The following is a 14,597-nucleotide window of genomic DNA, read 5'->3' as shown; positions in this document are numbered from 1 at the left end:
CATTTTCAACTTCTAAAAAAATTGCATGAAAAAAAAAACTTTTCAAATACTGTAACCATGATAACCCTTTCAAAATACTCATGAGCTTTTCTTGTTTCCTTATCACATTATGTCTGTTGTCCATCTGTTTGTCTGGAAAGTTTTTATATTATTAACTTCTTCTCTTGAACCACTGGGCCAATTTTAACCAATTCACATAGAAATATGTACATTTCTATGTAAGTCTGTTCATCTGTCTCAATGAATTTAACCTTGGTCATTACAGTCATATCTATTGATTGAGAAGAGACAACGCATTCATATTAAACATATGTATTTGTATTTACCTGTGACAATGGCATGATTTTTTTTTTACCTTGACCTTGAAGTTTGACATACTTGCAAAAATACTAGTAATTACATGTTTAAATTCATCATTTTGAAAGAGAAAAGATAGGGCATTCATAATATACATGCATGTATATTATTAACTGTGATAAGACTTTTCCAAATAAATCATGACTTTTGACTCTGTGACCTTGAAGCTTAACCTACTTTTCAAAAATGTAGCATTTGCTTATAACTTTTGATTGAGAAGAGATATGACTTTCACATATGATATGACATGTACGTTAATTACTCATAAGAATTCAAGATGTTTCCCAGCATGCGATGATGTTTTACCCCTTTATGTTTTACCTAATTTTCAAAATATTTCACTCTCCTGAAAGATGATTATGCTGATGTGTTAAATGTACATGTAGGAGTTCCGGGAAGAGGGGGCTTTTTTGCATAAAAAAAACCATCATTTTTCGACCCCCATTTCACCCCCCGGGACAAAATCAAAATTCTGAAATCTTACTGCACATGACACCACCAACCATTTCCCAAAAGATGAATAGGCTACTATGTAAAATAAAGGAGGAGTTCAGGGAAGACGGGGCTTTTTGCATAAAAAACGTCATATGTTTTGACCGCCATTTGACCCCCCAGGGTAAAATAAAAATTCCGAAACCTTACTACACATCTACATGACACCACCAACCATCTCCCAAAAGATGAATAGGCTACTATATATGTAAAATGTAGGAGGAGTTCAGGGAAGACGGGGCTTTTTGCATAAAAAACGTCATTTATCGACCCCTATTTGACCCCCGGGGCAAAATCAAAATTCCAAAACCTTACTGCACATCTACATGACATCACCAACCATCTTCCAAAAGATGAATAGGCTACTATGTAAAATGTAAGAGGAGTTCAGGGAAGAAACTGTGACAGACGGACGGACATGAGTAACAACAATACATGTTTACCCAAACTTTCATTAGAAAGTGCGGGTATAAATATATATACCCAAACTTTCATTAGAAAGTGCGGGTATATCTAAAGCAAGATTAGATCTATCCAAAGCATTCGACAAAGTATTGCACAAGGGTCTTCTTTTCAAATTACAAACGTATGGAATATCTGGTGATCTTTGACTGTGGTTTACAAGTTACTATAGAAGTAAATCGCAAAAAGTTATGTATAAAGATCTGCTATCATCCATCCTCAATATAAACGCAGGTGTGCCTCAAGGCTCAGTTCTAGGTCCTCTTTTATGTTTGATATATATTGATGATGTTGCTGAAAATACGCTTACAATGTGTAGATTATTTGCTGATGACAATTCACTGCAAAATGCATCATATAATGTACTAGATATAGAATACAGTTTAAACCATGATCTTGTTGTTTTAGATAAATGGTCGAGTAAATGGCTTTTAAGATTTATTCTAGCAAAAACATGACAAAATCCTGGAAAGCAACCTAGCTTACCTTTACATTTGTTTGTTATATGTTTTAATTTAACAGTAACGCCAGACTGGATTCAGTTCTTTGCATAAACAGAGCATCATGTTCTATAACAATCGGCAGATACAGGAAAGTCTTAATAAAATATCTTCACTTTTTTACAAAATTATTTCATCTCAATGTATAAATTTATTTATATATTCACAGTCAATAGAAACGCAACACTCTTATTTTAATTGAAAATTATAAACGGAATAAAACTATGCACCAGAAAGCCTAGGACATCCTTTACTTTGTCAAATCAGTTATTTAACGATTGAGTGATTTTCATTCCATGACCGGAAGTTGATTTTAAACCCTCTTAATTGAACACTTGTCAGATAACTTTTAAAACATCCTACCTTCCGACCATTTAATTAAAATGTACTAGTCCGCCATATACAATATACCCAGCCCGATTTTTACCATGCATTAGATTTATTCATGTCTTGATATGAGCGAAATAAATATTCATGGGCATATTTAAATGCCTGTTTTTTTTTCAGATACCGAGGTCGAATATTTTCTCTAACTTTGCGTACTTTAGTAACCTTTAGACTTCCGGTCAAGGAACTGTCATCAATGCTTATGAAACACATGAGCCCGAAAATTCGTTATGTAGTGTATATTTGCATCTGTACCTCTCCTTTTTCTTTTTTTGAGAATTTCAAGCATTAGCAATGAAAATACGTGTTTTCAATCATTTTGAAAAAAATAGGCATCATAATGGAGAAGGATATCGTTCCGAAATTTTAGTACAATACTTATGATTTACAGTTACAAAACCTTAAAACCCCAAAATATTGTCAAAAATCTCATGAAAAATGCCATTTTTTGATTTCTGAAAACAGGGCTAAAATCAACTTCCGGTAATGGAATGAAAATCATTCAACCGTTAAAGAACTGATTTGGCAAAGTCAGTTACTCTCGTAACTTTTTTGGTACATAGTTATATCTGTTTATAATTTTCATCCTAAAATTAGGGTGTTGCGTTTCTATTGAGGATGAGTACTAGTATATATATTTTTAATCTTTTATTTCCAGTGATTCTTTGGTGTGTTGTTGAACTTTCAGGCACTTTCGTTTTCATTTACACTGCTGATTACCAAACCTCATTATCTGTGTTTCTAAAACAAACCTGATGTAAAAGGTTAGGTGAGGTATTTACTGACCCACAATCTTCATACATCATCAGGGCATGCACATATAATATGACAACAATAAAGTAGCAAAAATTGTGTACGCTATACAGATTTATCCATTGTACTTGTATAAGATCTTTTTTTAAAATAGTATCACTGTTTCCAACATTGTAATGACTGTAACTAAAATGCAATATTGTAGTTTCATTAATTTTTTTTGGCATCATTTTTTGTGGATTTTCTAAAACAGGCGTTTTCAAAGATAAGTAATTTCGTGGACGAAAGCATTGCCTATACAAATGAATAACAAAATTCTTAATTCAATGAATATTTGAATTCTTGGATCAGCTCAACAACGAAATCTTCGAAAATTGGTGCTCAACGAATTTTGATGAAACCACAGTAATACAGTCCAGCTGAATTGCTCCAACGAGCACTGTTACTTTGATGAACAATGAAAGAATTTTAAAAACGTCCTACACAAGCAGAAATGGCAATTTAGGATGTATGTATTTATTTGGTATATAAGAAAATTACATAGAAATATGCATTCAAATACTACATTTTCAAACATACAATTCACTTTAAGAAAAATAAGACACAAACGTAATAATTTCTCTGAATTCTAAATAAGACTTTAACAATTTTACTTCGATTCATTTCAAAAATAAGAACAAAAAACATGAACGCTAAAAGGGAAGTACTAATTAATCAAATCGGTGGGAAGATATACACAATGTACACAAAAAAGAAATCCTTTGACAGTTCCAAGGCCAGATGCTTTGAATATTAGGAGTTGTTAATTTTAGTGTAAATGGTTGAGAAATGAGATAAATATACTATTATAATTTTCCAGAAAATCCTTGCTACTGCAAGGTGGTAAAATATCGAATGAAGTTTGATAGGAATTACATGCCAGTTCACTCAAAAACTTCGGGGACTAAAGCGACAAAATCAAATTAAAGTCTATGCTTATAAATAAAAAAAAAGTAAAACAACAAAAGCAAAAAATAAAATTTACTTGATACGTTCAAATACCAATTTAAGTAAGGAAAACTTACATTCAGAGACATGGCATATTAAAATACAATTCAGTTAAAGATTTTAATTATTTAAAAATTATCTGGGGAATGTTGTTTATCCTTTATATTTCATATAAAATTATGCAGATTCTTTGGCTAAAAGAAATGAACGTTTTCATACTATTGATTTTTGTATAATTTATTTCAACAATACAAATCATGTCTTAACTCTTAACAAAAATATGCAATAAAACTTTGTTATTGAATTAAAATACAAAGACAGTTAAAATATTTCAAACAAATGCTTGGTATACGAATGAAACTGGAAACTTTGATTAAGATATTTTTGTATGTTACAGTAATAGATATTGATAAAGTTTTCAATTGCTATGAAAAACATCATGTCAATACTTGATATACCCGGTATATATTCAGACACCTTTATGTGGAAAACAGCTTATTTTCTCCCTGAAATAAAAAGAATATATTTAAACATAGAAATGACACGGATCTATGCAGATTACACAGGACCGGAAATAGACAAGTTTCATTTTAGTTTGTCAATGAATATTATTTTGTAAATAAATCATTTTAACTTTTGAATCTACATGGTATTAATCATGGAAATCTAATAAAGTCATGTTTTGTATTGATATGCCCTGCTACTTTTTCTGAAGCTATTGTTACATATATTAAACAGTATGACATCATGTTTTCTCTTATTCTGAACGTTTTCAACAACGTTAAGAAAAAATAAATCAAAGAGTAATGTTTCATGAAAATGATATTTATGTTTCTTAACATAATGTTGTGTTGATTCCTTGTAAGCTTTTACTGTAAAGATGGATTATTTAATACGTAGATTATATGAAAAACATTGTTTTGAAAATTCAATAATATTTGTGCTTTCTGTTGCCAAACATTATATTCGTTCTTATATTCATTATAATGTCCATCTTTTATATCGATATTACTGCGGCAAATTTCTGTGACGAAGTGTGTGATACATGTATATTATTAAAGGAATGAAGCTTATTTCAACTTTTGTTATACGATATAACATAACTTGGGGCAGTTTACGCTTTATATACCGCGAAGTGGTTTATAAAGAAAGCGTAAACTGCCCCAAGTTATGTATATCGTATAACATAAGTTGAAATAAGCTTCATTCCTTATAATTTAATTTTAATGTAGACAATTTTCCCATTTTTTCCTTTGGAAAAACGCTTCAAATATAGCATATTTAAGGAATGACTCTAATTCTTGGCCAAATTATTCGATGATAACCTGGTTTGGGTCAGTTTACGCTTTATAATTCGCTTCGCGGATTATAAAAAAGCGTAAACTGACCCAAACCAGGTTGTCATCGAATAATTTGGCCAAGAATTAGAGTCATTCCTTATAATTTAATTTTAAAAAAATTAAACAACTGTGGGTGTAAAATTGTGTTGCTTTCTATGAGTTCAAATTTGCCGCCCAATAATACATCCCTAGTAACGGAAGTGATATGAAACAAGGGGAGGTAATAACTGATATACAGATCTAGCAGCCATGATGTTTGTATACACGAGGTAAGATCGAGCTACTGTTTGAAGTTAAAGGTACATTTATTAAATCTGGAATTTCCCATGAATTTCAAGGATGGGAAATGGGGGGATTGTATGGATACAGATGATTCAGCTGGTTGTCAAGGGGGTGTGTCCTCATACCAAACCAGGTTATTATGTTTTATTCTGTGTTCCTTTTTGGAAATCAACCAATGAGAGATAAGAATAAAAACAAAATTAAATTATTTTAAATTAACGTTTTCGACGTCAATCATTGTGACGTAGGCAAGTTATGTTATACAAAATGGAAGAAGCCGTTTAACCAATCAAATGACGTGTTACAGCTAAAATTAACTTATTTTCTTCTAGAATTAATTATCTTAATTTAAACTGTGAAGAAAAAATTACTAACCTTTCCCCCATATTTCCAAAAGTTCTTTTTTGTTTATTCTTTTGTCAGAATCAATCTTGCACCTTGGACACGGAGGGTCCTCTGTAGAAATTCTCAAAAGTTCTTCTTCAGAAATAAATCGCTTTTCATCTTCCTGTGTTATGATGATTGGTTTACATTGACATGGAAAGCCTATCTCGTAATCTACATTTCCATGGAATGTTTTTGTCAGATCTGCTATTGTCTCTTCAATCTTTAAACGGATACTCCTTGTTCTTTCTTTACGCAGTGGTAAGTCATTTCCTGTCGGAGTGAGTACCTGGATTTGAATTGATGTTTTGTTGACTGCAATAACAACGGTGTGATACTCATCTTCATGAGTTCCATGAAATATTGCTACATTTTTGTAAAATGATTTGTCTTTAGTATAAAATAATGCAAAGCAAGCAACTACAAGGCGGAAGAAAAAAAAGTGGGGTAAATATGATTTGAAATAAAACGAAAGGATTGGCGATTTGTTTAACGTCGTCCAATGTTCCTTTTTCTCAAAATGCATCTTGTTCATGCTTGGAACATAGTAGCATTGACTTCCTTTCGGGTATTTCTGATCCATTTTTGCGAGAATTCCAAGTTTTTCCATAAAGGGTATTAACTTAAACAAGTACTTCTCGTACGATGATCCCTTGCCAATTTTCTCCTCCCATATCTTGCGCATCAGTGATTCCGTTATCATACCGCAATCAAAATATTGATCCCAATCATCATGGGTTGCCGTTTCTGTTGATACATGCTTCCGATCAGTTATTATGTATTTAAATGCATCAACAAACCACTGAATGTCCAGGATAACATCCGGTCCTAAATCTCTAAAATACAGAATCATTCCAATTTCGTGATAAAATTTCAGCATATCATCAAATTCGTCTTTCGAAAGATATTTAGAAAATTTCTGAAGCTCAACTCGAGAGGATATTTTCAATTTTTGTTTTTCTCTAATAATTTGCTCGAAGTCAGACCACTGTTTCGGTATTTTCTCGCCCCAGTGCGAAAGGGATTCTGTTGTTTTTGCAATGTAGCGTCTTACTTCTTCAAGGTCTTGAAGCTCTTTTTGTGATCTTTCTTGGGGAGGAAGTTCCATTTCAAAGTGTTTACAAACTATATTTTTTATATTATCTGGCATTTGTTTACGTAGTTTGACGTAAAAACTTCCATATGCAGATGCATCCTTCTCGTAAGCCTGAAGATATATAAAACATTATTCCAGTATTGAATTATTCATAAACCTTAATCTTAGAAGAGTGTGTTTGACATTTTGCAGGGTTCCCAAAACTGAATCATGCAGTCGATTTGATATTTCTGGGTCAATACAAACCTAGGTTCGCCATACATCTCGTAATTAGAGAAATGGATTGATGAGCATTTTAAATTACAACTAATATACGTATGGATAAAAATATATTGAAATTCAGTCTCCATCTGTTTTACTCTAAATTAAATATATAGTTACTTTTAAACAGAATACATTAATACCTCTGATTTTTTGTATGAATCTTTATGTGTTATTAGCACGATGATAGGCGCTAAAAGTTTCTTGCGTTCACTGCTTTCTGTGTTGTAAGATTTTGTTTTATTACGTTGGCCATCATCTTCCTGGCCATATGTTCTAATAGTCTGCAGCCAGAATGTGAAATAATCTAAATGATGGAGTTGAAATAAAAACAAATATTATTTAGCAATGAAAAAGATCATAAATTTGAAACAATAATCATTGTTTCAATTTATTTTAATTGCTGTAGACATATAATTTACCGGTAACTGAATATATAAGACAAAACTAATCACCTAGCGCTGTCCAGTCTTCAAACAGAGTGCCCTGCACACAATTTCTGTCATCTTGTTGTAGCTTAGTGTTTAAATCCTGAGTCATGTCTACGACTAACAGATACATTGCTCTGCGGGATAAGTAGACTTGGTGACAAGCATAATATGCTACTTGTCCTGCAAAGTCCATCACACTCAGTAATTGTTTGCTGTCATTTTCTTTCTGCGGAGAAGCATTCCTTTCAAAGTCTAAAAAAAGTCGGAATTGTGAAGTACTTGGACATAGATTTTATGATGAATTTATTCTTGTACCAACCCCTATGTATAGCCCAATGGATGTTTTGAATTAATACCTTCTTACTTATATTTACATTTGTGACTTGTTAATACTTTATATTTGCCTGATTGTTACTTTTAACGTTTAAAATGTATTAATTTTCAAAACCAACGGTTTGTATGTTATTCACTGAACGCGCGTCGACCCTTTATGACGTCACTGAGAAATTACGTCAAACATTTATCCATAAGCACATCCATGACCTTTTGACCCCGTACCTTTCTTTATACAGTTATAGATAAACATTGCTTTCAGTAGTAATATATAAAGGAAACATTTGCAAATGTAAATATTTGATGTTTACGATTCACTGGGTGCGTTCAATCGCCAAAGTCTGCTCACCACAACTGCACGGACTGACAATATATTGTGTGTTTGTTTTGCTTTCGAACATGTCTACTCTGAATTTTTTGAATTATGGTATTAATATTTTTCATTAGTACACAAGATTGCCAATTTTCCTAAGGATTAAGAATAGAATTAAAACTTGTGAAAGTGCAAGGATGTGTCAATCAAACCCGCCAAAAAATTAAAAGTTTTAATAACTTTTGAATGAAATAAGATTTTTAATTAATTTTTGTATGAAATGCTATCAAAGTATATAATTCGTGATTTTATACAGAAAATATTGACTTCAAATCTGTGTCCAAGTACCTTTAAAGTACATAGTAATGACAATTATATTTATTTACATGTAAGCATTGCATACTTTCATTACGTCGCCCCGTAATGAAGACAATCGAAATATTTTTTTATTGCAAGACCTAAAATTTTGTTTTCCTATATATATTTCTACTTACATGTACATATTTGCATTGGTTTGGAAAATCTTTAGGAAAATCTGGAGTTGTTCATCACCAGGTCTATTTGTGATTTTCACATTTTTGTATTTACAAAATGCAACAGTTAGTTTTTAGCATGGAAATAGAAAAAAAGTGCAATATTTTAAATTTTTCATGTCCTTTGCTTTCCTTTAGTGTTCTCACCGGTCACGGTAGCCTAGTAGTAGAGCGTTCGCTTCGTGATCGGGAGGCCCGGGTTCGATTCTCGATCGCGGCGCCGCGTCATACCTAAGACGTAAACAAAGGTTGTGACTGTTCCTTCGCCAAGCGCTCGGCACTAGAAGTGAAAGTCACGGGTCTTTCGGATATGACCTTAAAAACGTAGGTCCCATGTCACGGTAGGCGTTGGCACGATAAAGAACCCTCACTGCTCAATGGCCCTGAGTGCCGAGTATAGGTCTAAATTTGAAGCCCTTCACCGGCATCGGTGACGTCTCCATATGAGTGAAAAATTCTCAAGAGGGACGTTAAACAATATACAATCAATCCTTTAGTGTTCTTGTTTTATTTATTGTAACTGTCCTGTAAATCTGTAATGTAAAAGTGCTGATTTTTCGAAATTGTTTTGCATATTGTGAACGATCTTTCTACCAAACACAATGAATTTGCAGAAAATTTGTCGCAGTTTCGATAGAGAGAAAGCACAATTACTTTTTTTTCAAATTTTTTGTGTGGGACATTTTTTGTAAAATGATCATTGCGTAGAGGCAATGTTCATATTTATATTTTTTTGTGAAATGCTTAGCGTTGTGTGAACATAATGCAACATTTAACATTACATTTGTGACATTAATAGAACACAGTATAAATTAGATCAGAGTAACATAAGTTACGCTATAAACGTGATGAGATATCAACAACTTATTTTTTATTTTCTTTCAATAGCAGTAAATTTTATTTAAAAAAAGGTCGAGTCAGAGGTCAAAATCAAACAGCTCTAAAATTATTCGATTCAACAATATATGACGGTTTTGCAGGCGACGATTTGATTGGTTGATAGAACTGACCTCTTGCGTGACTCTCAATGGGATGAAGGCAATCAATGATTCTTGCGAAATAACTACTAGCAGTAAGATTTAAAAACGGAAAAAATGGAATTATTATTGAAAAAGAAAAATATCCTCCTAATCTATCTTAGGCTTAATGAGGTATAGAAACAATGGAATGTATTTTTCTTTTTCAATAATTTCTTCTTACAATGTGCAAGTATATAATTCTTCAAAAGTAATTACAATATCTGTATTTTTTAAAATTATTATTTTTAAATTGTTTCAAGGACTCCGATAAATTCTCCAAATCACGAGTTAAGCCGTATCAAAATATAATTTTATTATCCTATGAAATATCAATTACTTAGTAGTTAATATTCAATTTTATTTATTAATTTACTTCATTGTTTGCCTATCATTTTATTTCTTGTAGAAACTATTAATGATATTGTTGATTTACTATCCTAGTCTCTTATTGTGTCAATTACAAACACATTAATCAAAAAAAAAATTTATTCGATATTTTTCATTTTTTTTCATTCAACATTTACATTTTTTATATTTTCATTTTATTGCCAACCTATTTTGTCATTAGTTTTTTCTATTTTTTATGGATATTGACGGCGGTTGGAAACGTGTTGTACATGTATTTTATGCATAAAGGGAGAAACATTTATCTCCAAACTAGCAATTCATAATTTAGAACATTTAAGATCTAGAATGTGTTCAATTACGGTGAAATTAGTTGGTGATCTATGAGTAATGGTAAAATATAAATCACTATAGGACTTCAATAACATTAGGATCAGTTGTTTTTTAAGGCGACAACCAGAATATCAAGTTTGATGTATGTCAATCAAATAGTTCTTAAGATATCAAGCAGTCAATTTCTTTCAGTTTGACCTTTAATCTTGTGACCTCAAAAATATTGTTCTCTATTGTACAACGTATACCCTTCCCTTTTTCTCTAAAATGAGTCTTCCTTCCTTCCTTTCCTTCTCTCTCTCTCCCTTGTAATAAACTTTAGTTCGCTTGATTAATTTTTGTACAATGTATCCTTCCCTTTTCTCTCTAAAGTAAACCATCCTTCCTTACACACACTCTCTCTCTCCCTTAAAATAAATAACATTGTATATATGCAAAAAAAAATAACCGACAAACCGAATAGAGTGCTTCCATTGTCATCTTCAGATTTTCCAATGAGAAACAGATCCTGGTGAACGTCCAGTCCTATAGTTGTCTCTGTTGGTTGATTGGTATCTTCCTCCCCTTTCGTTCTCTTCAGATTACGTAGTACAGTTGTCTTCCCTGCCCCTGTACAGCCCACTAGGAGACACCTTGCACGATACATAGGAACACTGTCTTTATTCATGTTGCGTACGAATCGTTTTCTTTCTTCTAAATCCCATGTTAAAACTTCTTCTGGTATATTCACTAAAAAATGTGATGAAACTTTCATGAAAACACAACTTAGTAAGATAGGTGCAATAATAACAATTAGTTCTAGATATTACAAAGACCGCTATCTCTTAATACATATTACATATAGAGAAATATAGTAAGAGGGATATGGAGATAACGAACAGTATTCAATCTCAAAGTCCATTGAACAATATACAAAATAAGAGCAGAGCAAACACGGACCTCCGAAATATCAGAGGTGGGATCAGGTGCCATGGAGGAGTGAGCATCCCCTGCCGACCGGTCACACCCGACGTGTGCTCGTTGTCAGGATCAGGAAATAACGGGAAAAAAATCCGTCGTCAATTCAGTGTATAAATAATGGACTAACAATTGGTATGAAAAACGTCAGTCAGCATTTGACTCAATGATAAATTGTATTTGCTGACAAGGTCATTGTATCGACCATAGAACTTACGAAATAACGACTGCTGATATTCTTGTTACATCAACTTGCTTGTCAATAATTTACCTCTTTTAAGAAAATGTTCATACGTAGAGCATAATACAAACGATCCACAATATTCAAGAAATTACGTTTCACTCTGTCTTCTTAAAAAATCATTTATTATTTTCGGAATAAATGAGCCCATACTCACTATGCCTCCAAATGGTCATGACTTAAAAAGACGTGACTTAAGAATTGACGTAATTTAAGTCTGATTTACTTAAAGGGTAAAGTCGATCCCTCCAAAACACTCATTTGTTTATGAAAATACTCAAGTTTACTAACCTATTACTGAAAGTTTTTTATTTAAAAAATACAATTGAAATTTGAATACAATTAAATCTTTTTTAGTCCTACACTTGACCAATAGGAAATTATTTGACTAACTATGAATTTTTTTTTATAAATATACATTAATATTACATTAATATTACTGTATCCATGGTGCATGAAGAAGGATATTGAGATAACGAACAGCATTCAAGATTATGAAGTCCGACTGATTTTCTGAAAATGATGATATGAGAATATATTCGCAATTTTCCAAGGCTAAAACTTGCTAATTTGTATTTATACTGATCTTTTCTATGCATAGTGTCGGCAAGAAGAAGATGAAACTATCAGTTGTTTAAAGGGGATGGTTTAAACCCCTTCTGGTATTGTTTCTGACAGTTTAGTTTACAGTCTGTCATTTAAAATCAATTCATGTTATTTTTTAATTTATTTATTTGGGAGGAGTGTGTGGCATTGATTTCGAAATGAAAAACGTAATTTTGTGTTTGGTTGATCCATAACAGTTAAATAATAGGTCTTTGAAAAGTTTAAGCATGCTGTTGTCGCTACATGTACACACATAGACTGGCTTTAAAGACGAAAATGAGTCAGAATTTTTACAAAGTTTATGGGGTTTTTTTATGGGGGGGGATGGAAGGGGGTAGCAGGGCAGTTAATGTTTTATTGTGTCTGTGGCATATGTCTATTTTATTTCTATGTATATCCGCTATAATCCTATTGAGTAAAAATGCAAGTGAATTTATCCTTTTAAATCGTTTGGCGAATATATTGGAAAATATGCTTACAAATGAATGCAACAATTCATTTTTTTCAAAACACACCATTCACAAGAACCCCATGCCTCAATAGAAACTTAAGCTATCATTAGTCAAGAAAATTTTCTCTTTTCAAGTACACACATTCGCCTGTCCGTTCAACATTTAAAAGACGTTTTCGATCTATTCTTTAGTAAATTATAGTTATAGATTAATTGTACGACTGACTTAGATCTTTTTTGTCATAAGTGCCTTTAAAACCCTTACGTATGCAACATTATTGTTCAAGTATATTTAAATACGTAGATATTTCTCTTATTTCAATTTTTTTACTAGATCTGGCAATTAATTTATATTGAATAATTTAATTTTAGTACATTACAAAATTCATTAGTAAAGATTTCAGTGCCTCTTTGAAATGCTTGTACTTGCATATGAAAAATAAAGAATCAAAAGAAGTAAAGACAAGAAAACATTGATGAACCCATCAATTCTCGCCCGGGAAATATATAAAGTAAACAATGAAAGAGTCTTGATCACCAAGCCGCTTCGATGTGTGAAAAGGTATGCGTCTAATTGATAGATACGATAGTCGAGAATATTTTGAAAACTTATAGTCGGATAAAAATCAAACAAAAACGATACTATTTTAAACTTGATCAGTTCCTCAAGTAAATGTTGGCTGCATGCATGAAATATAATTTGAAGTTGGAAATATACATCATTTATATTCAAAAATGTATTATTTTTCCATTTAAGAATATAAAACACGAACTGTGCAGAGTACGTTTTTATGCGAGAAGTAAAATTCGATGTTCTAAAAAAAGGACCTGTCGTTTTTTCGATACTAAATGATTAGCAACTTTATGTATTAAATATGAAAAGGCATACAAGTATTTATTTTTACAGATTCACTTTATCGAAGTAAATATTATATGTATATCATACTCGTGATTCATAAAGGGAGAGAACATTCTGATTACCAATCTTTTCAATGTTTAGAAAACCTTAAATTCTCAATAACTTTTCCCACCCCAATCCCCAGATACCAACACTTAAACTTATATGTACAGAGCATCCCGGTCCTCTAGGCCGCAATAAACTATCAAATTTAGGAAATGTTATCTTTTACAGAAATAATACTTACAAAAATCACTGATGCTGTCATGAATCTCCCTGTCAGACATGGTACAGTGTGTGATGATGTCCAGCTGTAGTTTGTCTATGAAGAGGTCGTACATCTTCTCCGGACTGTCCGGTACATACAGACATCTCTCTCCCTCACTCCTCTCATACTCCCAGGACCGGCAGTATTCTGATATCACGTCACGTGACGCCGTGGTCAGGAAAAACTCCAGATCACTGTCCTTCACCAAACACTCCGTAACAAAGGCGTACATGACGTCATGTTGGATGTCGTCTGATACAAACGTTATCAAACCGTCACGTGTTTCTGTGATTCCACCAGGAAGATCTACCGAGCCGTCATCAGTAATATCAGGGAAATATCTGTCTCTGATTTTGTCTCTTGTGTCTCTGTATGATTGTTCATCGAGTTTAAACTGATATTTCTCAGTGAACAGTAAGCAGTATAGTAGACATTTGATATTCGGTGAATAGTTATGGTGTTTACCTGCAAATATGAAAATCAAAGATGTTAATAAACACAAATTTAAATTATTACCGTCCATTTCACATGATCATAATATATATCTATATATTATTCAATTTAAGGT

At 32.2% G+C, this 14,597-nt stretch overlaps 1 protein-coding gene across 1 annotated transcript in view; it reads right to left on the bottom strand.

Moving 5' to 3' along the window:
• Positions 1 to 3,557: 3,557 nt before the first annotated feature.
• LOC134254889 (uncharacterized) overlaps positions 3,558 to 14,597 on the bottom strand; it is an 89,233-nt gene continuing 78,193 nt past the window's right edge. Inside the window, exons 10-15 of the mRNA XM_062737420.1 lie at positions 14,009 to 14,494; positions 11,065 to 11,337; positions 7,757 to 7,984; positions 7,445 to 7,608; positions 5,936 to 7,151; positions 3,558 to 4,444 (exon numbers count right to left, since the gene is read on the bottom strand). Of these exons, the coding sequence (XP_062593404.1) occupies positions 4,434 to 4,444; positions 5,936 to 7,151; positions 7,445 to 7,608; positions 7,757 to 7,984; positions 11,065 to 11,337; positions 14,009 to 14,494 (2,378 nt within the window). The 3' untranslated portion in view covers positions 3,558 to 4,433. The remainder of the gene's footprint in view (positions 4,445 to 5,935; positions 7,152 to 7,444; positions 7,609 to 7,756; positions 7,985 to 11,064; positions 11,338 to 14,008; positions 14,495 to 14,597) is intronic.

This window comes from Saccostrea cucullata, unplaced genomic scaffold (assembly GCF_032062105.1).
Source record: "Saccostrea cucullata isolate Sc308-1 unplaced genomic scaffold, CSIRO_AGI_Scuc_v1 ctg8308, whole genome shotgun sequence".
NCBI classification, from domain to species: Eukaryota; Metazoa; Mollusca; class Bivalvia; order Ostreida; family Ostreidae; genus Saccostrea; species Saccostrea cuccullata.
Note: the sequence above shows the minus strand (reverse complement) of the source record. Positions and strands in the feature narration are given on the sequence as shown.